The 26,834-nt window shown below is 42.4% G+C and overlaps 4 protein-coding genes across 4 annotated transcripts; 1 reads left to right on the top strand and 3 right to left on the bottom strand.

Annotated features, from left to right (window-relative positions):
- Nucleotides 1-3,111: 3,111 nt before the first annotated feature.
- On the bottom strand, nt 3,112-3,468 carry LOC139106198 (uncharacterized). The gene has a single exon (XM_070662760.1). It carries the CDS (start codon nt 3,466-3,468, stop codon nt 3,112-3,114), a length of 357 nt encoding a protein of 118 aa, XP_070518861.1.
- A 1,288-nt stretch (nt 3,469-4,756) lies between these two features.
- On the top strand, nt 4,757-9,970 carry LOC139106197 (uncharacterized). Its single transcript, XM_070662759.1, has one exon. The coding sequence runs from the start codon at nt 4,757-4,759 to the stop codon at nt 9,968-9,970; it is 5,214 nt and encodes a 1,737-aa protein (XP_070518860.1).
- A 6,599-nt stretch (nt 9,971-16,569) lies between these two features.
- LOC139106196 (uncharacterized) lies at nt 16,570-20,007 on the bottom strand. Its single transcript, XM_070662758.1, has one exon. It carries the CDS (start codon nt 20,005-20,007, stop codon nt 16,570-16,572), a length of 3,438 nt encoding a protein of 1,145 aa, XP_070518859.1.
- Nucleotides 20,008-20,226: 219 nt separating this feature from the next.
- On the bottom strand, nt 20,227-21,483 carry LOC139106194 (uncharacterized). The gene has a single exon (XM_070662757.1). It carries the CDS (start codon nt 21,481-21,483, stop codon nt 20,227-20,229), a length of 1,257 nt encoding a protein of 418 aa, XP_070518858.1.
- Nucleotides 21,484-26,834: the final 5,351 nt, after the last annotated feature.

Here is a 26,834-nt window from a genome sequence, read left to right as displayed (position 1 = left end):
CATTTTTAATTGATACATTTTTATTAATTTCTTGTTCTAATTCCTCTTTGTCAGATAAATATAGTTTGTAATCGTCGTCTTCTTCACTATCATTATCGGATTCCTCTAACATCTGTGCAATTAATTCGGCGTCTTTCGGGTTGTTTGGATCTAATTTTTTCGCAGGATTTATTATATTGCACTGTGTTTCTTCTACCGGATTTCTGAATAAGGCATCTGCATTTACGTTAGTTTTTCCGGCTTTATATACCACGTCATAATCATATTCTGCTAATTTTAATCGCTACCGAAGTATGCGCATATTAGCATCTTGAGCGTGCTTAAACCAGAGTAATGGTTTATGATCTGTGACTAAAGTGAATTTTCGGCCGTATAGATATGGTCGAAAATGCTTAACACAGTATACTATGGCTAGTGCCTCTTTTTCGTAGGTATCGTATTTTATTTCATTGTCCGTCAGCGTGCGCGATGCATATGCTACCGGCTGATCTTTATTAATTTTTCCCTGAGATAGGATTTCTCCTACTGCTAGTCCTGAGGCATCCGTTGTTAATATAAATGGTTGTGAGAAATCCGGATACTGTAATACAGGTTCTTCACATAATTTTTGTTTTAATGATTCGAATGCTTCTTCCTGGCTTGGAGTCCATTCGAATGCTGTGTCATTTTTTAATAATGCGGTTAATGGTTTAGCTAATTTTGAGAAGCTCGGTATGAACCTCCGGTAATATCCAGCCAAGCCTAAAAATTGTTTAATATTTTTAGGCGTTTTTGGTCGTGGAAATGATTTGACAGCTTCCAGCTTTTTCGGATCTGGTGTCAAGCCGTCTTTGCTAATTACATGGCCGAGATAAGTTACTTTTAATTTCAAAAATTCACACTTATCCGGCTGTAATTTCAGGTTCGCTTCCCGTAACCGCTGTATTAGTAGATTGAATTTCCTTTCATGTTCTTCTAACGTCTTTGCATATATGACTATATCGTCCATATATACAAATAATTCGCGGCCCTGCAATCCTGTTAATACGAGATCCATTAATCTTTGGAAAGTTGCGGGCGCGGTATTTAATCCAAAGGGCATTCTTTCGAATTCATAATGCCCGAACGGAGTTGTGAAAGACGTTTTATGGCTATCCTTCGGATCCATTTTTATTTAGTAAAATCCGGAAGCTAGATCACAGACGGAAAAGTATCGTGCTCCGCCTAATTGATCCAGTATGTCGACGATATTCGGCAATGGGTAAGCGTCTCCGATAGTTTTTTCGTTGAGGCTTCTAAAGTCTAGTACCATTCTCCATCGCTTGTTTCCTTGAGAGTCGTCCTTCTTTGGCACGATCCATATAGGCGTATTGTACGGCGACTGTGAAGGCTTAATAATTTTCCCTTTCAACAGTTCGTCTACCTGCTTATTTATTTTTTCCTTGTGCTTTTGCGGGAATCGATACTGCCTGGTGTTAATCGGTTGGTCATCTGTTGTGGGTATCTGATGCTGCAGTACCTGAGTGAAGGTCAGCTTTTCTCCGGGTATATGGAATCTAACCTGGCTGCCTTTGATGAGATTCGTTACATTTTCCTTTTCAGTAACGCTTACATGTTCCAAACGAAGTAATTTCATTATTTCAGAAAGGCGTTTATTTTCTTGCTCATTAATTATAGCTAAGCATTGCGCACTAATTTGATCATTTCTTTCTCTTTTATCTGGACGGGTAATCGTGGATTCTTCTATTATTTGTTGCGATTGTTCTTCCATGGAGGCTGATATTCTTGAAGACGGTTTATTTGTTATTAATTTATTTTTATTATTATTAATTTTACATTTATCGTATAAATGTAACTTCTTCGTTAATTCTTTGAAGGTAATGTGAGAGGAAGTATCTTTATTATTTCCGGGTTCTTTGACTCGCGGAAATTTTAATTCTTTTATCGTTTTTAAAGGATTCTTTTTGGATTTGGAGGAAGTCATATCGCGCAGCGAGGTTTGGAAATTTCCCTCCTCGCGATTGACAAGAGTAGAATTTCTGGAAATTTTAGATTCTTTTAATGAGGCTTGGAGATTTACCTCTTTATTTATTTTACTTCCCGGCGATGTCCTGGCATCCTTTTTCTGGGTAAGTAAATTTTTACATTTTTCATTTTTGGACGGGGTTTGGAAATTTCCCCCTTTATTGGATTTATTAAGGTCCTCACCAGGCGATGTCTTTGCATCCTTCTCCCGCGTGGTTAATTTTCTACCAGGCGATGTTTTTGCATCTTTCTCTTGTGTAGTTTTTGTTTTCTTCTAATCTCTCTCTTTTATTTTACTTTTTCCTTGGATTTTGTCTTCAAGAATTTTTCCATCAATGAAGTCCTGATGACAGAGATCGTTGCTATCGTGATTTACTCCGTCATGGGTTTGTTTAGCCTCGGAGTCTCGTGACATTTCAACGGTCTGCCATACTTCATTGTCCTCCTCGATGTTTTCTGCCTGCATTTCACTTAATGGTTGTAGCTGTATTGTAAGTACCTGAACTTCAATAGGTTCGTTCAGTGTACTTATTATATACAGATAGGCCTTTCCGTCTTTATTCTTGGCGACGGTATCTCCCAGATAAATACCGTAAATGACTTTCATTCGCGGTACATATCCGATTTCATTTTCCGGATTAGAAATGCGTACAAAGAATAGAGATTCGGTTTGCGGTGGAACGGTTATTGTTTCGGGGGTCGAAAACGAAATTCTTACTCTCGATATTTCTAAATGTCCTTCGGCATAGTCTATTCGCGAATTTGTTTGTTTAAAGAAATCGTTTCCTAATATTCCGGCTTGAGAAATGGGAAAATCTTTTGATACTATATGAAAAATTACCCGTTTTTTAAATAGCGGCATTATTATTCTACCGAGAGTGTATACCGGATAATCATTTATACCGTTTAATCTTAAAATTTTCCCGTAATCAATTTTTAATTTGTCGGAGATTAAATTTTCTTTTATTATATTTGGACCCGATCCGGTGTCTAACATATAAGTCGCGTTTTGATTTTGATTGTTTAGTTTTACTTGAATTGTGGGTACGTGACTATGCCTATCTAAATTTACAGTAACCGGCCGAATTTCAGGCTCTATTCTTTGACTCATTTCCGGATTGATACTACAGGGTGTGAGATCCGTCCGGACCCCTGCTGCACACCCGCCTTGGAGGGGCCACCGGCGTTTCCCGCATTCATTGCTTCACGCCTTTTATTGTTAGTAATTCTAAGTTCGCAGTTTTCTAACACGTGGCCATCCTTTTTACAATAACGGCAGTACTCTGCTTCTTTAGAGTTATTCTGCCTCGCATTATTTCGGCATTCTTTTGCTGAATGGCCGAATCCATCGCAGATTTGACACACTGATCGCGGTTTTTGCCCAGTAATTCTAGACTCCTGCTGTTTTTTCCAGCAGTTATTTGCGGTGTGTCCCGATTTTTTGCACCATTGGCAAATCAACATTGTCCTATTCTGGTTACTATTATTAAATCGACAATTTTTTGCATTATGTCCCGGCTTGTTGCATAACTGGCAATTTAATTTATTTTCCTGTATTATATTAATAAATCGACGATTATTTGTTTCGCGTTGTCGGCATTTATCCGCACTATGCCCACGTTTTTTGCAGATTTGACAAATTAAAATTTCGTTCGGTATATTAAAATAATTACCCGTGTGAGAAGCTAATTTCTTACAAGTTGAGGCAGCATGCCCTTCTTTGAGGCATAACTGGCAAATTTCTCTAGGACGATCGATATTCAAGGGTTTAGAAGTGGAGGAATTTTTACCGTGCCGCAAATCGGTAATTTCACGCAGTTCTTTTTCAATGTTTAAAGCGTCTGTAACGGTTTCATGCACATTTAGATCTGTTCGCGATTTTCACGATAAGCGAGCGTGACCGGCGGGTGAGCATTCTCCGGGCCGCCTCACATGCATCATCCGCGTGATGCGGGCGCACCCGGACTTTTCCGAAAAGGCGATTTTCGGATCGCGAGCTGCCGAAATTCCTGCTCGCCTGCCGATCGCAGCTCAGTAGCCGTACGCGTCTCGTTGAAACTACAGCTCTGTAACGCGACTACTCCGTATCATTTTGTACGCTCCGCGAAAGGCCGGTGCGATAATTGTTCGCCGATCTCTGACCACTGGGCTCAGATCTTGTGCGCGATCTCTGTATCGTAATTAAGTGTCCGTTAATTGTGACGGTTAGTATTACGACGCGTGCCGCGTCTCGGCACGGCCTGCACACGTGCTACGCGTTCGCGAAGAACTCCTGCTGCCCGCGAATCTCCGTTCCTCGCGGTCAAGATCTTCCGCATTCGGCGGGGCGTTTACGCTCAACGCTCCTCAAGATTTCCGTCGGGCGCATTTGCAGCAGATCACGAGTTCTTTCAAGATTGTCCGTTCCGGTGCGTGCTATTTCATCATCCTTGTGCAGAGCCGTGGGCACGCGCCAGTCACGTGTGTTCTTTTCTTTCTTCCATTCCACGTTCTGTTTCAACGTTGTACTTTAGTGGACCATTAAATTGTCGTGCGTATCATTATACTGGCTTTAATTTCTTTGTGCGTGAACGAATCACCCCGCGGCGGTCACTTCTGGCCGTACCGGCACCCCCTTTTCCCTTGCATCCGCGCTTCGCGTGTCGCGATCACGCTACCGCGCGTGCACATTGTTGTTGGTCCTTCGAGCCGGATCCGTTCAGGGTGATTTGGCACCTGTTTTTCCTTCACGTGTCGAGTGAGTGAGATCGGCATGAAGGCCTTGCTTGCGAGGCAGCTGTTTGTTCAGCGATCGATCACGCGTGCGTTGGACAACGTACGTAAGCTGGGGAAGGCAAATTTCACCGCGGCGAAGCTGAGGAGCCGGCTTGACACGCTGCACGAGAACTGGACTCAATTCCAGGAGGGACATCTCCGTCTCTTGGAGGGCACTACCGAGGTGGAACGCGAGGAGATCGACTACTTCCGGGATCAAAACTTCGAGGTAACGGAGGAGGTCTACCAGTCCACGAAGGATACGTTGAGTGAGTGGCTTGAGGGGGTGGAACCACCTCCCACGTCTCAATCCCTGATGCAATCGACTTGCAGCCAGGCCGACGCGACGAGCTTGGCGCTCACTCACATGCCTCCTATTAGCTTGCCACCGTTTGACGGTAATATTTCTGAATGGGAGCAATTTCGCGATCGGTTTGCGGCGCTCGTTATCAAAAATACTGCTCTTTCCGATTTCGCTCGTATGCATTACTTGGCTTCCTCAGTTACCGGTTCGGCGTTCAGTTGTATATCCGATCTTTCTATTACGGCCGATAATTTCCAGGTCGCTTGGGCTACGCTCGCCAAGCGATTCGATAGTCGGAAGCGGCTCGTGAAACATCACTTTGACACGCTGTTCGGGTTATCGGCGTTGCAGCGGGAATCCGCGACTGATCTTCAGATCTTGTGTGACAAGGTTGAAATGGCGGTTTCAGCCTTACGTATGTTGGATCGGTCATCCAAGTCATTGTGGAGTGATTTCCTAGTACAATTATTAACGCGCAATTTGGACCCCGCTTCGCGGAAGGCGTGGAATCTCAGGAACTGCGACGCCGACGACCTTCCTAATTATAAGGAGTTGATTGAATTTTTGCATAATCGTTGTCATGCGTTGGAGGAAGCCAAGACTGTTGCCGTCGTAAAGCCGGAGCGTTCCGTGCGATCGACCCGCGTGCATGTTGCCAACGCCGCCGCGACTTCTTACGCCTGTCCGCTCTGCAAAGCGAAGCATTTTTTGAGTGCGTGTCCTCGGTTTCTCGCGCAGAGGACTAGGGCTCAGTTGGATACTGTCAAACGTTTAAAACGATGTACCAATTGTCTCGCGCCGTCGCATACATTGGCTGATTGCCGCAGCGCGCATACGTGTCGTACTTGTCAAAATCGGCATCATACATTGTTGCATGCGGACGCGGAAACGCCGAACGATACTGCGTTTCCTCCGAGTACCTCCGCTTCCACTTCCGCGACGTCTGGTGCGCCGTCGGCTTCCGTGCACCACAGCGCTTTAAATGTATCCGTGTGTCAAACACCCGGCAGCGTACTCCTCGCTACGGCGCGAGTTACCGTGACGTCGGATTTGGGTCGCGCGGTTACCATTCGTGCTCTGCTCGATCAGGGCTCCGAGGCTACGTTTATTTCGGAGTCGGTAGCGCAAATTCTTAGAGCAAAGCGTCGACGATGCCCCATTGCTATATCCGCTATCGGCGGCGCTTCAGTTGGCCACGTACGGCAGGCCATCTTCGTCAAGATTTCTTCCCCGCTTCGGCGCGACGCGGGATATGGTGCGACGGCGCTCATACTTGATTCGCTCACGGCTTACGCTCCTAAACGTGCAGTCCCATTGGGCAGTCTGTCTTATTTAACGGGTCTCACATTGGCAGATCCCAATCCGACACAATCGGGTCCCATTCATTTGATTATTGGAGCGGATTTGTACGGCGACCTGTTACGAGAGGGTCTTCGGAAAGGGCAAACCGGACAGCCTATAGCGCAAAACACGGCCTTAGGCTGGGTATTATCGGGTCCGTTGCGTGCAACTGACGACCGGCTGCCCTCTCCTCAGTTGCTTGCCCATCATTGCACGCCGCTTCTCGATCTCGATGCGTCTCTCCGCCAATTTTGGGAGGTCGAGGAAATACCCGCCATTCAGAACCTGAACCCTAGGGACGCGCAATGCGAGGATCATTTCCTCACCACGCACTCACGCGATAGCGACGGTCGCTACATTGTACGCCTGCCGTTCATTTCTCCGATTCCGCGCGCGCTCGGGGATTCGCGCCCTATAGCAGCAAGGCAACTTGGCCACTTGCTGCGCCGTATGAAAAGTCGCCCGGAATTACAATCAGAATACGCGCAGTTTCTCCAGGACTATGAGGAGATGCGGCATATGCGTCGGGTTCTACCCGCTTCCGATTCTTCGCGTCGCGTATATATTCCGCATCATCCCGTCGTTAAAACTGATAGCGCTACTACCAAACTTCGCGTCGTGTTCAATGCTTCGAGTGCCACCACCACTGGAGTGTCGCTCAACGACATTTTGCATTCCGGGCCAAAATTGCAGACGGAACTTCCGGCAATTCTCTTGCAGTGGCGACAATTCCGTTTCGTCTACACCGCCGATATCGCGAAGATGTTCCGACAGATAAAGGTAGATGAACGCGACGTTGATTCCCAATGTATATTGTGGCAACCGGAAGCCACGGGGTCTCTGCAGGAGTATCAACTCCTCACGGTCACGTACGGCATGACGTGTGCTCCATACTTAGCGCTGCGCGTACTACGACAGTTGGCGGACGACGATGGGCCACGGTACCCTCTCGCGGTTCCCATTCTACGCCGACAGATCTACGTCGACGACGTCTTGTTCGGCGATCACGAAATTGCGCCGTTGAAACATAAACGCGATCAGCTCATCTCGCTGTTGCGGTGCGGGCAGTTTACCCTGCGCAAGTGGGCGAGCAATTCTTCGCAACTGCTGGACGACATTGATCCCCGCGACCACGGGCTCGCGTGTGACAAATTCCTCGCACAGGATACATCGGTTAAAGTCCTTGGCATGGTGTGGACCCCATCTTCGGACGCGTTTCACTTTCGGGTTAGCCTCGCATCTACGGCTCCGAATACCAAACGTTCCGTACTTTCTTTTATTGCACGGTTGTATGACCCGCTCGGTTTGGTGACGCCGGTCACAGTCGCCGTCAAGATTCTCATGCAGGCCCTTTGGCGCCTCAACTCTGAATGGGACTCTCCGCTTCCTGACCCCATTTATTCACAATGGAGTGCTCTCCATTCTCAATTTAGTTGTTTAGAACAGCTGCGGCTGCCGCGCTGGACGGGCTCTTCTCCTGGTTGTTCTGCCGAACTACACGGCTTTGCGGATGCGTCAAATAGCGCATATGCTGCATCCGTGTACCTGCGGCTACCACGTCCCGACGGTACGGGCATCGTTACGCTCCTCGCCGGAAAATCTAAAGTCGCTCCCATCAAGTCTCTTACGATACCGCGGTTAGAGCTCTCGGCTTCTTTGCTACTGGCACGTCTCATCACTTTCGTTCGCGCGGCCCTCGAGCTCGGGGCGGTTCCGTGTACGTGTTGGGCCGATTCGACCATCGTCCTCCAATGGATTCGTTCTCAGCCGCCACGCAAGGACGTCTTCGTGGCGAACCGTGTTGCGAAAATTCATGAACATCTTTCTGACGCGGTTTGGCGTCACGTGCCTACATTGGACAACCCTGCGGATTGCGCGTCGCGCGGTATTGCGGGCTTAGAATTGCTTAACCATCCCTTGTGGTGGCGGGGCCCACCTTGGCTTGTCTCCAATCCTGACTCATGGCCTAGCGAGCCGGCGTCCCTTCGCGCGGAGACTCCGGACGCGGAGCTGTTGACTGCTCTTCACGTTGCCGAGCCGCCTCCTCCGTGGGACCTTGCAGAGCGTTTTGGTTCCTGGAATCGGCTAATTCGCGTGACCGCCTATCTCCAACGATTTATTGATTGCTGTCGTCATAAAGCCCGTAACGAGCCGGGGAATGGGCCTTTGGGTACCGCTTTATCTGCCACGGAACTTTCGAGTGCCAGACTGTTCTGGCTTCGCCGAATTCAGCGGGACTTATTTGCCTCGGATATTCATGCACTGCAATCCAGGGGAAAGGTTGCCTCCCGTAGCCCTCTCGCTGCCTTTAATCCATTCCTAGATCGCGACGATCTGCTTCGCGTGGGCGGCCGTTTGAGACATGCGCCGCTGTCTTACGATGTACGACATCCGATCCTGTTGTCGTCACATCATCTCGTTCGTCTCTTAATTCAGCAAACTCATTTGCGCGTTTTACACGGGGGCTTGCAGCTCACGCTCAGCACCCTCAGACAAGCCTACTGGATTTTACGCGCCCGGTCCTTGGTCAAGGCCGTCATTCATTCTTGCGTCGCTTGTGTACGCGAGCGCGCGACTGTACCTTCCCAGCTCATGGGAAACCTGCCCGCGGAGCGGGTGACACCACCACCGAGGCCGTTCACGTGGTGCGGTCTCGACTACGGTGGCCCGGTGCGGGTGCGTCCCTCAGCCGGCCGTGGCATTAAAGCCCGGAAGGCCTATATAGCTCTGTTTGTGTGCTTGTCGACTCGGGCTGTTCACTTGGAATTGGTTAGCGACTATGGTTCCTCGGCGTTCCTGGCGGCCTTTACACGTTTCTGTTCGCGACGCGGACTCCCACACTCTGTCTTTTCTGACAATGGTACCAACTTCGTCGGTGCCGATCGAGAGCTTTCGGTCGCATTTAGAGAGGCTCTTCGTGATCCCGATTTTCTAAACCATACGGCCCAGGACAAAGTGTCCTGGCATTTTATTCCCCCTTCCGCTCCGCATTTTGGGGGGCTGTGGGAAGCCGGAATTAAGAGCGTGAAATATCATTTACACCGCATTGTTGGCGCTCATACGCTCACTGCGGAAGAATTTTCCACATTGTTATGTCAAGTCGAGGCGTGTCTCAACTCTCGTCCTCTCGCGCCTCTCTCCGACACTTATGATGATTGTCAGGCTTTGACTCCGAGTCATTTTCTAGTCGGATCAATCCTTACGACTCCACCCGAACCCTCCCTACTTCATTTAGAGGAAAACCGTCTTTCACGATGGCAACTTGTCCGACAAATGTCGGAAAGATTCTGGCGTCTTTGGGCCACCGACTATGTCAACACGTTGCAGCAGCGATCCAAGTGGAGAAAGGTGCATAGCGATATTGAGGTGGGCCGTTTGGTGTTGCTGCGCAGCCCTTCTCTTCCCCCCTGCAAGTGGGAGCTCGGACGGATCATTCAGGTTCATCCCGGGGCCGATGGCCTGACCCGTGTTGTCACAATCCGAACGGCCTCGTCCACTTTACGGCGCCCTATTGCCAAACTTTGTGTTTTACCTGTTAAAGGCAACGAGTCTTCCTCAGAAATTTAGTGCTTTATTAGTCCTATTGTACATAAGCGTATTGCGTGCGACGTTTCCATTTCTCTTTGCGAAATATATGTAATCCTTTTGCTACTAGTTTTTATTCATGCGATTTATTTGTACATGTTCTGTAGCGCATCTTTGTACTTTATCGTTCTTGCGTCTCTACTGTAAATCTTAGTTTATACGCCGTAGTTTTGATTGGTCGTTCTATTCTGTTGCGATCAGCGACCAGCTTAAGTTTAATTGTAAGTGCGTATTTGATCGATATTACTATCAAGTCCCTTGTAATTGAAACGACGTTTCAAGGGGGCGGCGATGTTCGCGATTTTCACGATAAGCGAGCGTGACCGGCGGGTGAGCATTCTCCGGGCCGCCTCACATGCATCATCCGCGTGATGCGGGCGCACCCGGACTTTTCCGAAAAGGCGATTTTCGGATCGCGAGCTGCCGAAATTCCTGCTCGCCTGCCGATCGCAGCTCAGTAGCCGTACGCGTCTCGTTGAAACTACAGCTCTGTAACGCGACTACTCCGTATCATTTTGTACGCTCCGCGAAAGGCCGGTGCGATAATTGTTCGCCGATCTCTGACCACTGGGCTCAGATCTTGTGCGCGATCTCTGTATCGTAATTAAGTGTCCGTTAATTGTGACGGTTAGTATTACGACGCGTGCCGCGTCTCGGCACGGCCTGCACACGTGCTACGCGTTCGCGAAGAACTCCTGCTGCCCGCGAATCTCCGTTCCTCGCGGTCAAGATCTTCCGCATTCGGCGGGGCGTTTACGCTCAACGCTCCTCAAGATTTCCGTCGGGCGCATTTGCAGCAGATCACGAGTTCTTTCAAGATTGTCCGTTCCGGTGCGTGCTATTTCATCATCCTTGTGCAGAGCCGTGGGCACGCGCCAGTCACGTGTGTTCTTTTCTTTCTTCCATTCCACGTTCTGTTTCAACGTTGTACTTTAGTGGACCATTAAATTGTCGTGCGTATCATTATACTGGCTTTAATTTCTTTGTGCGTGAACGAATCACCCCGCGGCGGTCACTTCTGGCCGTACCGGCACCCCCTTTTCCCTTGCATCCGCGCTTCGCGTGTCGCGATCACGCTACCGCGCGTGCACAAGATCTCTTTTAACTCTTTGTTCGATCTCTGCTTTTAATCCAGGAATAAAGCATTTACACACGTCTTTTTCTAAGGAATTCCTAATTTCCGTTAATTGTTCGTAATCGTCTATCATTCTCTTATGCACGTCCATAATTCTGTTTCCCAAAAGTCGTACCCTGTTAGCGTACGTGATAACATCATCCTCGTTTTTCTGATAAATTCTTCCTAACTCTCTTTGTAACTGATAGACAAAAACGTCTATCAGTTAATAGTTAATAAGATAAAAACATCTTGCCCGAAAATATTTTCTAAATATTTGGTTAATTGAGCTACGGTATCAAATTCTATTCCTTGAATCGTTCGTCGAGCTTCACCAGTTATTCGCGTTCTAATTACTTTAGTGAATTGCTCTTCGGCTTCAGCAGGCAACATGTTCTTTGCCTCCTCACATCCCTCAATAAAGTAATTTATAGAGATGTTATTGCCGTCAAAGAAAGGGACCGCCTCAACGGCGTATTTTAGAGTAGCGAATGGATTTGTATTCGCCATTTTTTTAGCTTCTACTGCGGGTTCAATTTTACTATAATACGATTGCAATCGCTTTGGCGCCAGAGGTATTCGTGTCTCGTCTAATTTAATGGTAGATTCCTCCGTTACTTTGGATATATCAGGCAGAGGAGTAGATCCACCTTCAATGATGGTTTGTAAAGGATTAGATTGTTTAGGTTGTGGATTTTTAGCCACAGTGGGTGTCGAAGTGTGTATCTGAGGTTGTATCTGTTTCGGTTTACTCGCTTGTACAACTGCTGCTTTAAAAGCTTTATCTACTTCTGCCTTATCAGATTTTGCCCTAGTATCCATTTGCGAAAAACCACGCTCAAACGATCCCGGACGAGCTTCCAAAAATCAGTGGTATGTTACGTCAAGAGGATTATATTTTATTTAAATGGTTATTTGAAGGAAATCCTCGGGAAAAGTATTCGTGGGTAAGGTAGGGAGTTGACGCACCACCGAATTATACGTGGGATTCGAGATTCGAATCCACGCTATTTTACGCGCAGATTAAATATTCTAGAATTTCGGATTCAGATTGAGCGCGTAAGTGGTTCCTTTTTAAAGAAAGGAAATGAATCCTAATTCTCTGAGATAGAACCAGGCGTGATTATTCGCTTATGGAAAATAATTAGGGTAGTTATAAAATAATTAACTCATAATTTTAATAACATAAAATTAACAAATTTAATACTAAACATGATGTTTAAAATTACAAAAAAAAAATCGATCGTTAAAGCAGGCAGAATTAACAATTTTTATTATTTAGCTGTTTCGTTTGAATTATAAAAATAAAGTTAATGTTCTAGCAGAAAAAATCAAGTACTAAGAGAACGGTTGTAATCTGATAAATAAGTATAAGTTTAACATTGCAAAGAAACGAGAGTATTTACAAAATGTGTGTATGTGTGTGTGTATGTGTATATGGATATGTATAAACGTCTTCAGTCCAATGTGATCTCTTCGATCTCTACCACCCTCACTGTGGATCTTGGGAAGACCAAGTCAATTAGTCGCATCGGGGCCAGGAAAGGAAATTCCACCCCGGGATAGTATATAAAAAAATGAGAATCAGGAGCAGAACGAGCTGCCTGTCTCCTGATCTCTTCTGGCTCGAAATGGTCAGGGCCGATGGAGAAGGCCCTTTCCGGAACAGGATCTGTCCACGGAGTACAGACCCTGCGTAGGAGCTCCAGGAGAGAGTCTATAACCTCTCTCGGTTCCGGATGCTCCTCGAGAACCTCGATACTCGGGACTGGAGATGGAGGTTAATCGGGGAAGTCTACTTTTGGGAGAGAGATGGATTCATCTTCGCCCAGAGAGTCGGCTTCCTCGGGTTCGAACGGAAAAGGAGGCGGTGAGAGAGGAGAGGAACAGGCTCGTGGCTTACCTCCGGGAAAACGTGGTTCGGAGATAAGGGATGAATTCGGAGTATACGATGGAGTCGTGGGGCGGAATTGTTCCGATCCCGGCTCCGTGGACTGGCTTGAGAGATTTAGATCGCCGGCCGATGTTTCGAGTTGGATATTAGAAATTTCTTCGGGCGGGATATATCCGAATAAAGGCTCCGGGTCTCCGTGGATAGGCGACGGTGGCGGAGGGCCTGAACGTGGAGACCACGGTTTCTCTTCGTTGCGCGCAAGAGAAACAAACACCTCGCTTGGCGCCGCCGCGAGCAGATATTGAATAAAGAAACGGCGGACCAACTCCCTCAGATTCAATAACTGTTCAATATTCCTTCTCGCCCGGCTCTTCTTAATCGATTTTTTATTATTGGATTCCACTAAAATTCATAATTTAATTTTAATTTTATTCGAACAGAATTTACAAGATTAACAAAAAAAGGAGCGAAGGAGATTCGTCACCAACGATTTCCAAAGCTTTTAACCCGTCAATGAATGAATCCTCGTAGTTCATCTTTGGCGAGAATCGCTTGCCGATTTTTTAGCCGTGGATAGTCGCCAAACTTCCAGCAATATTTCGCGGCGCGAACCACCGTAAATTGCTGGTTATTCGACAGCGTATCCTAGCCGATATTCGGAAGCAGGCATTCTCACACATTCGATAGACCACAGAAACAAACGGACAGAATCAAAACTTCGGAACTCCGACTCGGACATTCCCTTCTCTCTTTGATTGAAATTAAAGAACCATTGATTTGAACAATACATTTAGTGGAATCAATTTTCGCGACAATACATTATGAAACGTTGAGACTTACTTTTAGGAGATCTTCTCGATGATTCTTCTGCAATCTTGCACTGAGTAACACTCACGTTGATTTTAGTAAAACTTATGCGGCTGTAGCTGAGATGCAAGAGAGCGTGCTCCGCCAAAACACAAGATTTTATAAGCTCGCAAAAGGAAAGGACTATTCCCGAATTTTCACTTTTCTGAAATTCTAATCTTTCATTTGCGGAGCTTGTTCCTTCACTTTTCCTATCTTAAAATTATTGTGCATTCGCACCCCATCCCTTCTCTATTTCTTAACCTTCTAAGTTTTCGCCCTTAGTTTCTAGATTTTGGTGAGGAGTTCCCGAGATCCATTGGTTTTTAAGAATAAGATATCTACGAAATACCCCCGCTTTAAGGAGTTATCCCTTCCGAGCCTTCCAGAATTTTATTATCATTTTTAAAGAGAGATGGTGGGGAAACTTCTACCATCCGTACGACGCATTGTTACCTGACTTTATTGCCTTTGTCTGCACCACATACTCCGGTAATTACGGGCCTCTCGCGCCCTTGGTTTTTCTAAAGCTCAGGATCTATGCACAATTACATTTTTAAAGAAAAGTTATTTTTCCTTTTCCTATGATGGACAGGTTATCAGAGTTGAAATATTTATGAGCCCCTTAGGTTTTGATTTTTTGTATTATGTCTAGACAAATTCTTTTGTCTGATTTTCGTTGGCGCCCGTTTACAATTTGTTGCATGTTTTTTATGCTTTCACGCAACAACTTGTCCCGGAATATGTTAGTGTTTTATGAATTGTCTTTTTGAAAGGTTCTGAAGTTTTCTTTTGTATTGCAATGGACTACGGTCTACCTTTCCCCTTAACTAAATTTTTTAATATATGTTCAAAAAAAAGAGACGCGGAGTCGGAGACGTAACAGTTATTAGCTCAAATTAATAATGGGTTATCATTATCATCATCAGTGTTGCGTGTTATAGTTTTTTTTACATCATTAACGGAACGATGTTGTTTGAGTGCCCGCCGCAAATATGTAGCAATGTCATGCAGCTCGTACGACCCGTCAGGAATAATTATCTCCGTGTCATTATCAGTAAAATAAAACTTATTATTTGTTGAGTTTACATTAGATATCGTGTAATACGTTTTAAAATCTGATAGTCCAAGCTCATAGTCACCATCGCTTAAATCCACTGGAGGAAAGTAGCTCACCGCCAGGATGCTATTCTTTCCCGAAAGCGTGAACGTCAACGACATGTTTGATACTGACTGTAGACAGCCTAATACATATCCTTAAAATGTTTGTCAACTGCTCGTAGAAAAAGAAGACATAATTGTCCACAGTTGGTTTGATCGTAACGCTGGTATGATGAGCGATTATATTTGATTCGCGTTGTATCATTACCTAGATAATGTACAAGTTCCCGCGGCGGTCAAAGATTTCCAAAGCTATCGAAATACATAGCGTGATTTCCTCTCTTAGCATATGCCACCCAATGAGTACCAGATCCATCGGTATTATCCAAATTCACGATGCCGCTTTCGTTGCGATATACTCCTCTAGCTGGTAATGTGTTACGCATAAAAACACCTCTGAAATATGGAATGCGCATGCGTTTTGCCAGCTGTCGCAATAATATATCTGTAGTGGTGCCTTTAGGAATTTTTAACGTCGCATCGACGTTTTTTTTTCCTCTAATTCCAGTTTTACTTTTTTTCATAACACCACCGTCGCGTTTGTATGGAGCTAGATAAACTCCACGACCTTCCATGGCGTGGTTATGACGTTTCATCTCTTCAAGCTGACGTTGCATTGTTTTCTTATCATTTACAGCCTTGGCGATTCCTGCGGCACCGCCAGCAAGCGAACCGATCACTCCTAGTAATGGTAGAAGCGGTATAACACCACCACGTTTTGCGATCGGGAGTACTCGCTTTTTCACTGTTTTTTTCGCATTCTTCTGCTTTTTATCGCGTAAGCTCATTGTTTTGTATAAATAACGTAAAGTTTTAACAGCACGTTATAATTTCGTTAAATCTTTATTGAAAATACAGCACGTCTTCTTCGATAGACTCTTAGTGAGCAAGTGAAGTTCCCTTCCTTGAGACTTCGTCGCATGGTTTCTGGTGGGCGGTTTAAAATCGCGTGATTGGTCTTCAATAAAATGCCAAAAACCAATGGTCGCCAGCGTCAAATTCGTCGTGTGGCTATCGCCTACCGCGCTATTGTTACCCAATTATCGCATGCCGTCATCATGGCGACAGTCTTTTAGTCTGTTTACGTAGACGCCACAAAGAGTTCGAGCGATCTTTTGTTCCCCGTGATTTATTACCCCTTTGAGTTTTCTTTATTCTATATTATGTAATATTAAGCTACGCTACATACTCCCCCCGTTGAGAGAGCAACGATCAACAGATAAACGGTTATAGATTAACTTATGTCTATTATTGTACATGTGAAAGATACAACAAACTTATTTTAAATAGAGAATATTAACACATATCAAAGTTTATCTTAAAATTTAACGCAATTCGATTGTTGTCCTTTACTTACGTGGTTTACTCCCAGATAGGTAAAGGACATAAACACCGAGTTGTTCGTTTTACAATACCAGTAGATGTTTTGACGTCAACTGTCCTGGTAATGTTGTCTTCTCCAGTATACAATTTAATAATTTTGCCTAGTGACCATTGCATGCAAGGTGTATTCTTGTCTTTAATAAGGACGATCATTCCAATTTTCGGCTCTTGATCGTTAATTTTTCATTTAGCACGATGTTGTAGTTCATTTAGGTACTCTAAATGCCACCGTGCCCAAAAATCCTGTCGGATTTTGGAAATGTGTTGCCAAATTGATAATCGATTAGATGGAATCAATTGTAATTTTTCTTCAGGTAAAGTTGTTAATGGTTTACCGATTAAATAATGTGCTGGAGTTATAGCGAGCGTATCGTTCGGATCAGATGATAATGTAGTTATAGGGCGTGAATTTAGAATTCCTTCTATTTCTGTACTAAACGTGCTTAATTCTTCAAATGTAAGTAAACAATTACCTACAACGCGTTTGAAATGGTGTTTGAATTGTTTTACGGTGGACTCCCAAAGTCCACCGAAATGAGGCGCAATTGGTGGTATAAAATGCCATGTTATATAATGCTTGTTAGCATAATTGTTAACAAGATTCTTGTGTTTGTCGGAATTAAGCAACGTATAGATTTCCTTTAACTCATTGTTAGCTCCCACGAAATTAGTTCCATTGTCGGAATATATATGTTTCGGAATTCCGCGTCGTGCTACAAATCGTCTAAGAGCAGCGAGAAAACTGTCGGTCGAAAGATCATTTACTACTTCTAAATGTACTGCCTTTATAACCATACAAATGAATACACATACATATGCCTTTATTTTATTGCGGTTACGAAATTTCTTTTCTTTTATGAAAAAGGGACCGCAAAAATCGACGCCTGTATTTTCAAACGGTATTGCTTCTTTTATACGAGCTGGAGGAAGATTGCCCATTTTATATTTCATTGTCGCGGCATCAAAACGGAAACAACGCGTGCATGAACGTATTATTTTACGGACCTGATTTCGACCGTCTAATACCCAAAATTTCTGTCTCAAATGATATAAAGTTGTTTGTATGCCCGTATGGTAACGGGTTTCATGTATTTCGCGAATAATTTGGTCGGTATTATGATTTTTACTCGGTAATAGAATGGGATATTTTTGTTGAAAATTTAGATTTGATGAAGGAAGCCTTCCTCCAACTCGGATTAGACCATCTTGATCTAAGAACGGACTTAAATTAATAATTCTATTTGATTTTATTGTCTGGTTATTTTTTAATTCCTTTAATTCATTCGGAAATTTATTGGTTTGAATGGCCTTGATTATTTGAATTTCTGCCCTTTTTATCTCCTCTATAGTTAATTGACCCGTATAATTATTACCCTTTCGCCATCGGAGGCAATAAGCCATAATTCTACATAATTTGGAATGTGATGAATATTTTTCAAACATACTAATATCAACAGATGTTATCAAAAAACAGCTATTTCCTTTTAATTCTGGTATTTCAAGAATACTTGGATTTTCGTGTGGCCAATACTGTTCGCCTTTCTTTAACCATGATGGTCCCGTTCGCCATAATTTATTTTGTAAGAAAGTGTATGGTAATTGTCCCCTAGACACCGCGTCCGCCGGATTTTCCTCGGTTTTTACGTGTCGCCATTCAATAGCATTTGTAAGATCTTGTAATTCCGCGACTCTATTTGCGACATAGATCTTTAGCGCATGAGGAGATGTTTTCAACCAATGTAACACAATAGTTGAGTCACACCAAAAAATTATACGATTAGGTGTTATGCCCAATGCATCCTTTATTTCATGATATAATTTTGCTAACAACAATGCTCCACATAGTTCGAGTCGCGGAATTGTAATAGGCTTTAGTGGGGCTACCCGTGATTTAGCACATACTAAATTACTCTCAATCAGATTATCTGTATCTAAAGATCGTATATAAATACAGGCGCCATATCCTGCATTGCTAGCATCGCAGAATCCATGTACTTGGATATCGCGAGATTTATTTAACCATAATTTACGATCAAATGACACTGCGTTTAAATTTTTCAACTGATTACTAAATTCGAACCATTTCGTGTAAATTGCTTGTGGTATTGATTCATCCCAGTGTGTCCTACATTTCCAAATGTCTTGCATTATACATTTGGCATACAGGACTACGGGACCCATCAATCCCAATGGATCATAAATCCTTGCAATTTGAGATAATATATTTCTCTTCGTAAACTTATTAGTATCGTCAATTGTCTGTGTGACGTAACAAATCTTGTCTTTATGAGCGTTCCATGTAACGCCCAGAGTTCTTAGTGATTTATCGTTTGTTATCGTAAAATTGGCATGTATAGCATTATCAGGTAAATCATCGATTATTCGCCTATCGTTTGATGCCCATTGTCGAATGTTAAATCCTCCTTGATCTAATAACGTTATTATTTCGTCTCTAATATCCCAAATTTCAGTTATAGAATTCGCACCGGTAAGCAAATCATCCACGTATAAATGATTTTTTAACGCGTTCGCGGCTCGAGGGAAATTGTGTTCTTCATCTTCTGCTAATTTTTGTACCGTGCGAATAGCAAGAAAAGGAGAAGAAGAAATTCCAAATGTAAGAGTATTTAATTGCAAAGTTTTTATTATTCCGTTTTCGCGCCATAGAAATTTTTGATATTTGCGATCATCCTTGTGTACCCATATTTGCCTATACATTTTTTCTATGTCGGCGGTGATGACGTAATTGTATGTTCGAAAGCGTAATAGATGTATGAATAGTTTTTCTTGTATGGTGGGACCTACCATAAGGACATCATTTAACGATATGCCTGTAATCGATTTCGCGGATGCATCAAAGACAACTCTTATTTTAGTAGTATGACTACCTTCTTTAATCACTGCGTGATGTGGCAAATAAAAACCGTCGTCGTTAGTTGTGGTAATTTCTGACGCGTGATTTAAGGTCTTATACTCTCCGATAATTTGCGTGTATTCTTGTTTTAATACCGGATCTCGATCTAATTTACGTTCTAAATTTAAAAAACGTCTCATAGCACCAGTTCGTGAATCGCCTATTGAAATATTCTGAGCGCGGAATGGAAGACGGACCGTATAACGACCGCTATCTTCGCGAATGGTATTTTCAATAAAATGGTTCTCGCACTTTATTTCTTCTGTTGACTTTGGTAATTGAGACAGAACTTCCTCAATATTCCAAAATTTCATTAATTGTGATTCTAATGTACTTAAATGGCATAATGCTGCCATCTTTGGTGATCGTGGTTCTGTACTACCGGCTACGATCCATCCTAATCTAGTCTTTTGGAGATACAAATCGTGAATTTCATTAGATAAATCAATTTGTCCAACAGATAACATCGATAAAGTCGCGCCCGAACCAATTAATAAATCTACCGACCGTGGTAGATGGAATTCTGGATCGGCGAGTTTAATATTTGGCGGTATTGTAATTGAATCTCGCGGAAAAACATCTGATGGAATGGCTTCTGTAATTGTCGGGATAGTAAGACAAGTTAATGTTTTATGAAAATTGTTGTGTATCGAGCGTATAGTAATTTGTACAACACCTTCGGACACTGAACTTGTGTTATTGATCATGGTAACTGGAATTGATTGTGCATTGACATGTGAATCTAATTTTTTTACTAAAGATCGCGATACAAAATTAGTAGTAAAGCATGTATCCATCAATGCACGACATTTTATAAATTTGCGTTTTTTATCAAGTACGTATACTAATGCGCTAGTAATCAATTGTGGTGTAAAATTAATAGATGATGTTGCGAGATTCATTGTTTTTACCGCCTTGGACGCGAGTCATGCTGATTTGATTGTTTCAGAAGTTTTAGGTTCGGATTTTTCGGAATTTTCTATCGCAAGCGGGTGGTTTAAGTGTAAAAGCGTATTATGTTTTTTGTGACAAACCGTACAATTACCAGATTTACATGGCAATCCTAAATGCGATCGAAAACAATTGAAACAAACCTTAGCCCGTTTTACTAATTCAATGCGTTTGGGTACTGATAATGCTTGGAATTTATCACATACATATAAGGGATGTATTTTATTCTTGCAAGCAATACAATTACGCGACGTATTTATTGTGAAAGCGTTATGAGAGTTGTTTATTCGTCTTCTTTTTGTCATGGGTTCTCCCTTATTCCGTTCTAAGTCGGTCAATTGATTTCTTTCGCGCTTTGATACGCACACTGCTGTTTTATATAAAAATTCATAGAATTCGTCGAGTGAAGGAAATTGATCTCGTTCAAGAGACGTTTCCCATTTGTCAAGAATTGTTCTTGGCAGCTTAGATTCGAGAATATTGACCACCATCTCCGAACCGACAGATATGCCTAATGCATTTAATGATGCGATGTGTTGCTGGGTTTCATCTGCGAGTTTTGATAGATTGCTCGAATTTTCTTTATCCACGTTAGGCATGTTTCTTAGCAAAGATAAATGTCGTGAAACTAAGATGCGTTTGTCACCGTACGCACGTTCTAAAATTTCCCATGCCTTGGAATAATTGGTTCCGTCAATCGTAAAAATGTTTACTTTGTTTGCCGCTTCGCCTTTTAATGAAGCTTTCAAATAATTTAATTTGCTTAATTCTGATAAATCTGATTGAGAGTCAATTAAATCGCGAAATTTGTTCTTAAACGTTAACCATTCTTCATATTTTCCGTGAAAGATCGGTAACGGTGTCTCAGGAAGTTTTACACGACGTTCCTTATTAGATCTTAATATTGGTGATTCTATCGATCGACTATCATTATTAATGCTACTTATACTTGATGTACTCGCGGGAGATAGTATATTATGTATTTTGGTAGCAATATCATAATATCTTTCTTGCAAATTTATGAATTCCGTTTGATGTTCATCATTCGAATCTAATAACATCAATTCATTATGGTGTTCTTCAAACGCGTGATACAATTCAGTGAGGCGAGTTAAACGCAATTTTAAATTAGTATGATCTAATTTACTCTTTTCAACTAAATTGGTTATGGTCGTAATTTGTGTCTTTAATGCTGTGCGTTTTTGTATAAGAATTTTAATCCGATCCGCCATGATGTGTTTAAAGGCAACAACTAATGAATGAACGATACGCTCTTACTTGTTTTATAAATCGCCGCTTATAAATTTAAATTTTTGATCTGCGTTGATGATTGTCCGGGTGGTGAATTGTGTTTATTCCGCTGACTTCCTTCTCGTGGTCCTTGTCTCGCCTTTGTCCGGATCCGTGTCAAAATTGTCTCGACGATTGTGCTCGGAACTTCCCGTCCGTCTTTTAACCAGTCTGATGAATATTCTGCCTACCAGGACGATGACCGTGGATCTCTGTAGGCCGCTAATCCTTTTTCGCTAGTCTGTAGCTTCTCGGAAATTGTCCGTCGACTTATTCACCGACCAATTTGCCGGTTCTATTGGTTGCTTTCTCAATTATTCACTGACTCGATCGAAATTTATAGTGAGGTCGTCAATCAAACCTCACAGGAGGCACCAAAATGTTTTGTATAAATAACGTAAAGTTTTAACAGCACGTTATAATTTCGTTAAATCTTTATTGAAAATACAGCACGTCTTCTTCGATAGACTCTTAGTGAGCAAGTGAAGTTCCCTTCCTTGAGACTTCGTCGCATGGTTCCTGGTGGGCGGTCAAAATCGCGTGATTGGTCTTCAATAAAATGCCAAAAACCAATGGTCGCCAGCGTCAAATTCGTCGTGTGGCTATCGCCTACCGCGCTATTGTTACCCAATTATCGCATGCCGTCATCATGGCGACAGTCTTTTAGTCTGTTTACGTAGACGCCACAAAGAGTTCGAGCGATCTTTTGTTCCCCGTGATTTATTACCCCTTTGAGTTTTCTTTATTCTATATTATGTAATATTAAGCTACGCTACACTCATACCAAGTTTTGTTTTAGTCTTCATCGCAGCCCAAACAATTGTGGCAGCGGCTTTTTCTCCGAAACTTGAATCTTTCGCATGAAGTTGTAGCGCTTTATTTGCGAGAATATTATCAGCCACGTGTCGTTCAGCGAGTTTGTTACTACGAGCATAAGCTATATCGTGTTCGCGACAGACTTCGTCTAACGGATTAATACCTTGATCTTCCCTCGCGAGACGTTTGTCTAAACGAGTTCCCGGTCCACAAAATCGATAGCCTGGTATATGCAATTCAAAAAAAAGTGAGTTAATCACACTGTTTAATAAACCTCGTCCAAATTTCTTTGACATTCGGCACAATTTTTTATCAATAGTGCTGGACCGTCAATATGTGTTTGTTGATTCGGTAAATTATAATGCTTCAAACACCTGCGATATTGTTGAATCTCCATATCAGCTCTTAAATGTTCTGAAAGTTTATCCCACAGATAGTCTATATGTTGGTAAAACTGTTGTAACAAAAGAATCTTTGGAATATATCGTAGGTGTTCCGCGGTTAAGCTGCAAATATTGCTGTTGTCCGACAGGAGCAAGAACATTTTGAATACTGACCGTATTGAATGTAAGCATCGCTATAAATTAGATAGCGTATGCATCATTTTTTTTATATTGATGGTAGACCACGGTTTATGCAACACGCAATTGAGTTGCATGATGCGGTTGCGCGACAAGCGCCACCAATCAAGGTGGTCAATATAGATAACAAATTAACATCTGGAAAAAAAGTTTGCAAGCATGGAAGTATGTTGCCAAGTTCCATTCGAGGTATCATTTGCGGCCCATCGAACTGTGGTAAGACGAACGTGCTGATAAGTCTGTTGGAAAGTCCGCACGGTTTACGATTTGAAAATATTTATGTGTATTCAAAATCACTGCAACAGCCAAAATATCAATACCTTGAAAAGTTATTAGCACCAATAAAAGAAATAAGTTATTATACATTTTCTAATAATAGTGATGATTCCACCGAGCGATGCTCTTCCAAATTCAATCTTTATCTTTGATGATGTGGCATGTGATAAACAAAACGTTGTAAAAGAATATTTTGCGATGGGCCAACACGCAAACGTCGACAGTTTTTATCTATGTCAGACGTATGCAAAGATACCGAAGCATCTTATACGCGACAATACGAATTTAATAATTTTATTCAAACAGGATGGAACAAATATGAAGCATGTATACCATGATCATGTGTAGGGGCGGTGTGGAGAGGGGAGGAACAGATTCTCCTCAATGCCTCCTTCCGTAACTCAAGAATCTTAACTTTATTTTATTCAGAATGTGCGCGAGTAGAGACCAGTGAGCTTTGCAAAGACTCGGAAGAGACTGACTCATCGTGACTTGTTCGGAACGGGCCCTCTTATCGCCCTTGTTCGGCTAAGTCCGAAAACTATCGTGAAAACTCGAAACGGGTTTGGGAAGCCGACAGAAAACTCAAATAATCGCGCTATCGCGGCCGCAATCGGTATCGACGGGTTCGGCTTCGTTTGGTGGATTTGATCAAATGTTCGGCGGCTTATCTTAGAGGGAAACGGCGCAAGAGACTTGTGCTTTGACGCAAAAATTAAAAATACCGCTATACATGTAAACACTGACATGTCTTTTACAGAATTCAGTAATTTGTGTAATATCTGTTGGCAACAACAGTATGGATTTGTAGCGATTGACAAGGATAGTGCGATTTTAAATGGCCGATATAGAAAGGGATTTAATGAGTTTGCATTATCCTAACACAATCAGACATCGTTGAAACGTCCATCGAGTAAGCTGTAACAATCTCGATATGAAGGACAGAATTGAACGTAAAGATCGGGAGAAGATAGTGAAGCAAATCGCTCAAACGAGTGATGCGATTTGCAAAAAGTATCAAGCTCTCAAAACGGGGAGAATGAACGAGAATATCACGTTGGAGCGACATTTTAAACCTATCATCACACCTCTAAAACAAATTGTTGAAAATACTGGTGGAAACACTGAAGTCGAATCAGTTATACTGAAAAATGAATCTACACCAAAACAGAAACGGCTAATTACAGCGTCTCCGATATCACTATCTGATTACGAAAACGGATTATCGTCAAAACGCAAACGTCGATTAAACGTTTCATCATTGATAACAACATCGAGTGATGATGATAATGATGATGAACACGGATCACCATCCAAACGGAAACGTTAGTTAAACGCCTTATCGCCGATAATAGCATCGCCTCCGATAAAATCGACGGTAAAACGATTACATACTCAACCGATATCATTATCTGAAGATGAATATGGAACAACACCAAAACAAAAACGGTTAAACGCTACATCAACTCCACTTAAATTGATGACAAAACGATCGCATACCTCATCGTCGTCGTTGAATGAGGCATCAACGAGTAAACATCAACGAAATGTAGCACATGATGTTTCACATGTTCATATCATTGACAATGTTTTTTATCATACAAACAAATCGCTGATAACACCAGTTCAACGTTCAACGCATACATCGGAAGAAGTATCAGCTCTTTAAACGCAGTATGGACCGTTGGGACAAAAGTATTTAGGCGCTGTTTTAAGTGGTACGAAATCTGTCAACATAGATAATGTGTATGGAATTTATGTCAGTGACGATGGCACGATGATTGGTAACAAGCGTATCGATGTGAATAAGAATGATAATATATTCATAGATGGTAAAATGTATTCTGGGACGCCCGGTCTATTTGAATTAATTTTCATGAAAGTTCCCGATGAGAGCACTTACAACAATATTGATAAAAAAAAACTATAAAAATATACTCTTGGCAACAAACTCTCATAAACGTAACTACAACGCGCAGAATCAGGTAAAGAGTAACAAGGGTTACAAATACAAGAGTATAATTGCTTCTTTACTAGATAAAAAAATTGGGCAAGGCATACCACGCACTGTGACAGTCAACGACAACAGGATCGATTACGTTCATTGGGATGATCCAAATGAGCTTATCGATCGGCTTCGATTGCTTGAAGCATCGCGTTGCGCTGGTCATAACGCTCACGATAACGAGATTCTATCTATTATCGAGGAACTTCGCGAAGCAGGACTTATCATAAATTAATACACATGTCAACGATTCATTCAGTGTGTACTGAAATGCCGATCAACAAGTTTGGAATATCGCTTACAAGACGCGGTGTGGACTCGCATGATCGATGCAGTGTGTTACTTAGAAATTACGTGCGTGATAACGCTCTGTGCGTAACAGCTACTGATTATGATGCGAGGTCATACAAAATTAAGCATGTTGCAGAACCTTCAGACGATGATGATGCAGTCAATAAACGATATGTTCAACAAAACGTATGCATATTACAAGATCAACTGAAGGAATTGAATACAAAAATAGAAATATTACAACGTAATGTACAGGATGTGCTAAAAACACGCTCCACTGAAAAAACTAAATTTATACAACAAATATCGAATAATAAATAATGTCTGCAACATCAAGTCTTGAAAAGAAGCAGTTGGTAAATAAATTGCATGCTCCAGCGAAAAAAAATTTTCCTCGAAGACATGTCATAGTGTGCGGATATGATGATCTGTGGCAAGCTGATATCGTCGAGATGCGTCCTTACATACGTGTCAACAAAAGCTACCACTATATTCTCACCGTTATCGATGTGTTAAGCAAACATGCATGGACTATTCCGTTAAAGACGAAGAGTGGTAGCGAAGTTGCTAAGGCGATTGTGAAGATATTTACAGATTACAACAGATGTCCAAAAAATTTACAGACTGACAAAGAAAAAGAATTTTACAATGCAAATATGCAGAAGCTCATGAAAAAACATTATATTAACCACTATTCTACGTATTCTGCAATGAAAGGGTCAGTTGTAAAATGGTTTAATAGAACGCTTAAAAATAACATGTGGAAGATGTTTACACTCAATGGAAACTATAAATGGATCGATTCGCTGCACCAACTCGTTTCAAATTACAATGCACGAAAGCATCGAACTATCGGAATGCGACCTGTTGATGTTACTCCGACAATCGCAAACAAACTCTTAACAACGGTGTACAGTCGTGTAAAAATCGCAGCTCTAACGCGATTTAAAGTGGGCGATTCTGTACGTGTGAGTAAATTCAAAACGATATTTGAGAAAGGTTACACGCCTAACTGGACCACAAAAGTATTTAAAATCGTTAAAGTGCTGCAAACTAACTCAGCAACATATCACCTGGTGGATTCTCTTGGAAAACCTATAGCTGGAGGATTTTAAGAACAGGAGTTACTTCGTGTGAAAAATCCCGATGTATATCTCATTGAAAAAGTGTTGCGAAAAAAAGGAAATAATGTTTTTGTAAAATGGTTAAGATTTAACAATTCTCACAATTCATGGATACATAAAAATAATGTTGTATAGTAGATACAGTTTTTTTTATTTTACATTCATATACATTATTATATGTAATACATAAGTGTATATAA

Source organism: Cardiocondyla obscurior, linkage group LG10 (assembly GCF_019399895.1).
Source record: "Cardiocondyla obscurior isolate alpha-2009 linkage group LG10, Cobs3.1, whole genome shotgun sequence".
Taxonomy (NCBI): domain Eukaryota; kingdom Metazoa; phylum Arthropoda; class Insecta; order Hymenoptera; family Formicidae; genus Cardiocondyla; species Cardiocondyla obscurior.
Note: the sequence above shows the minus strand (reverse complement) of the source record. Positions and strands in the feature narration are given on the sequence as shown.

Coding starts and splice junctions, on each gene's coding strand:
- LOC139106194 (XM_070662757.1), bottom strand. CDS start 21,483: ATGGCGGATCGGATTAAAATTCTTATACAAAAACGCACAGCATTAAAG.
- LOC139106198 (XM_070662760.1), bottom strand. CDS start 3,468: ATGTTGATTTGCCAATGGTGCAAAAAATCGGGACACACCGCAAATAAC.
- LOC139106196 (XM_070662758.1), bottom strand. CDS start 20,007: ATGATCAATAACACAAGTTCAGTGTCCGAAGGTGTTGTACAAATTACT.
- LOC139106197 (XM_070662759.1), top strand. CDS start 4,757: ATGAAGGCCTTGCTTGCGAGGCAGCTGTTTGTTCAGCGATCGATCACG.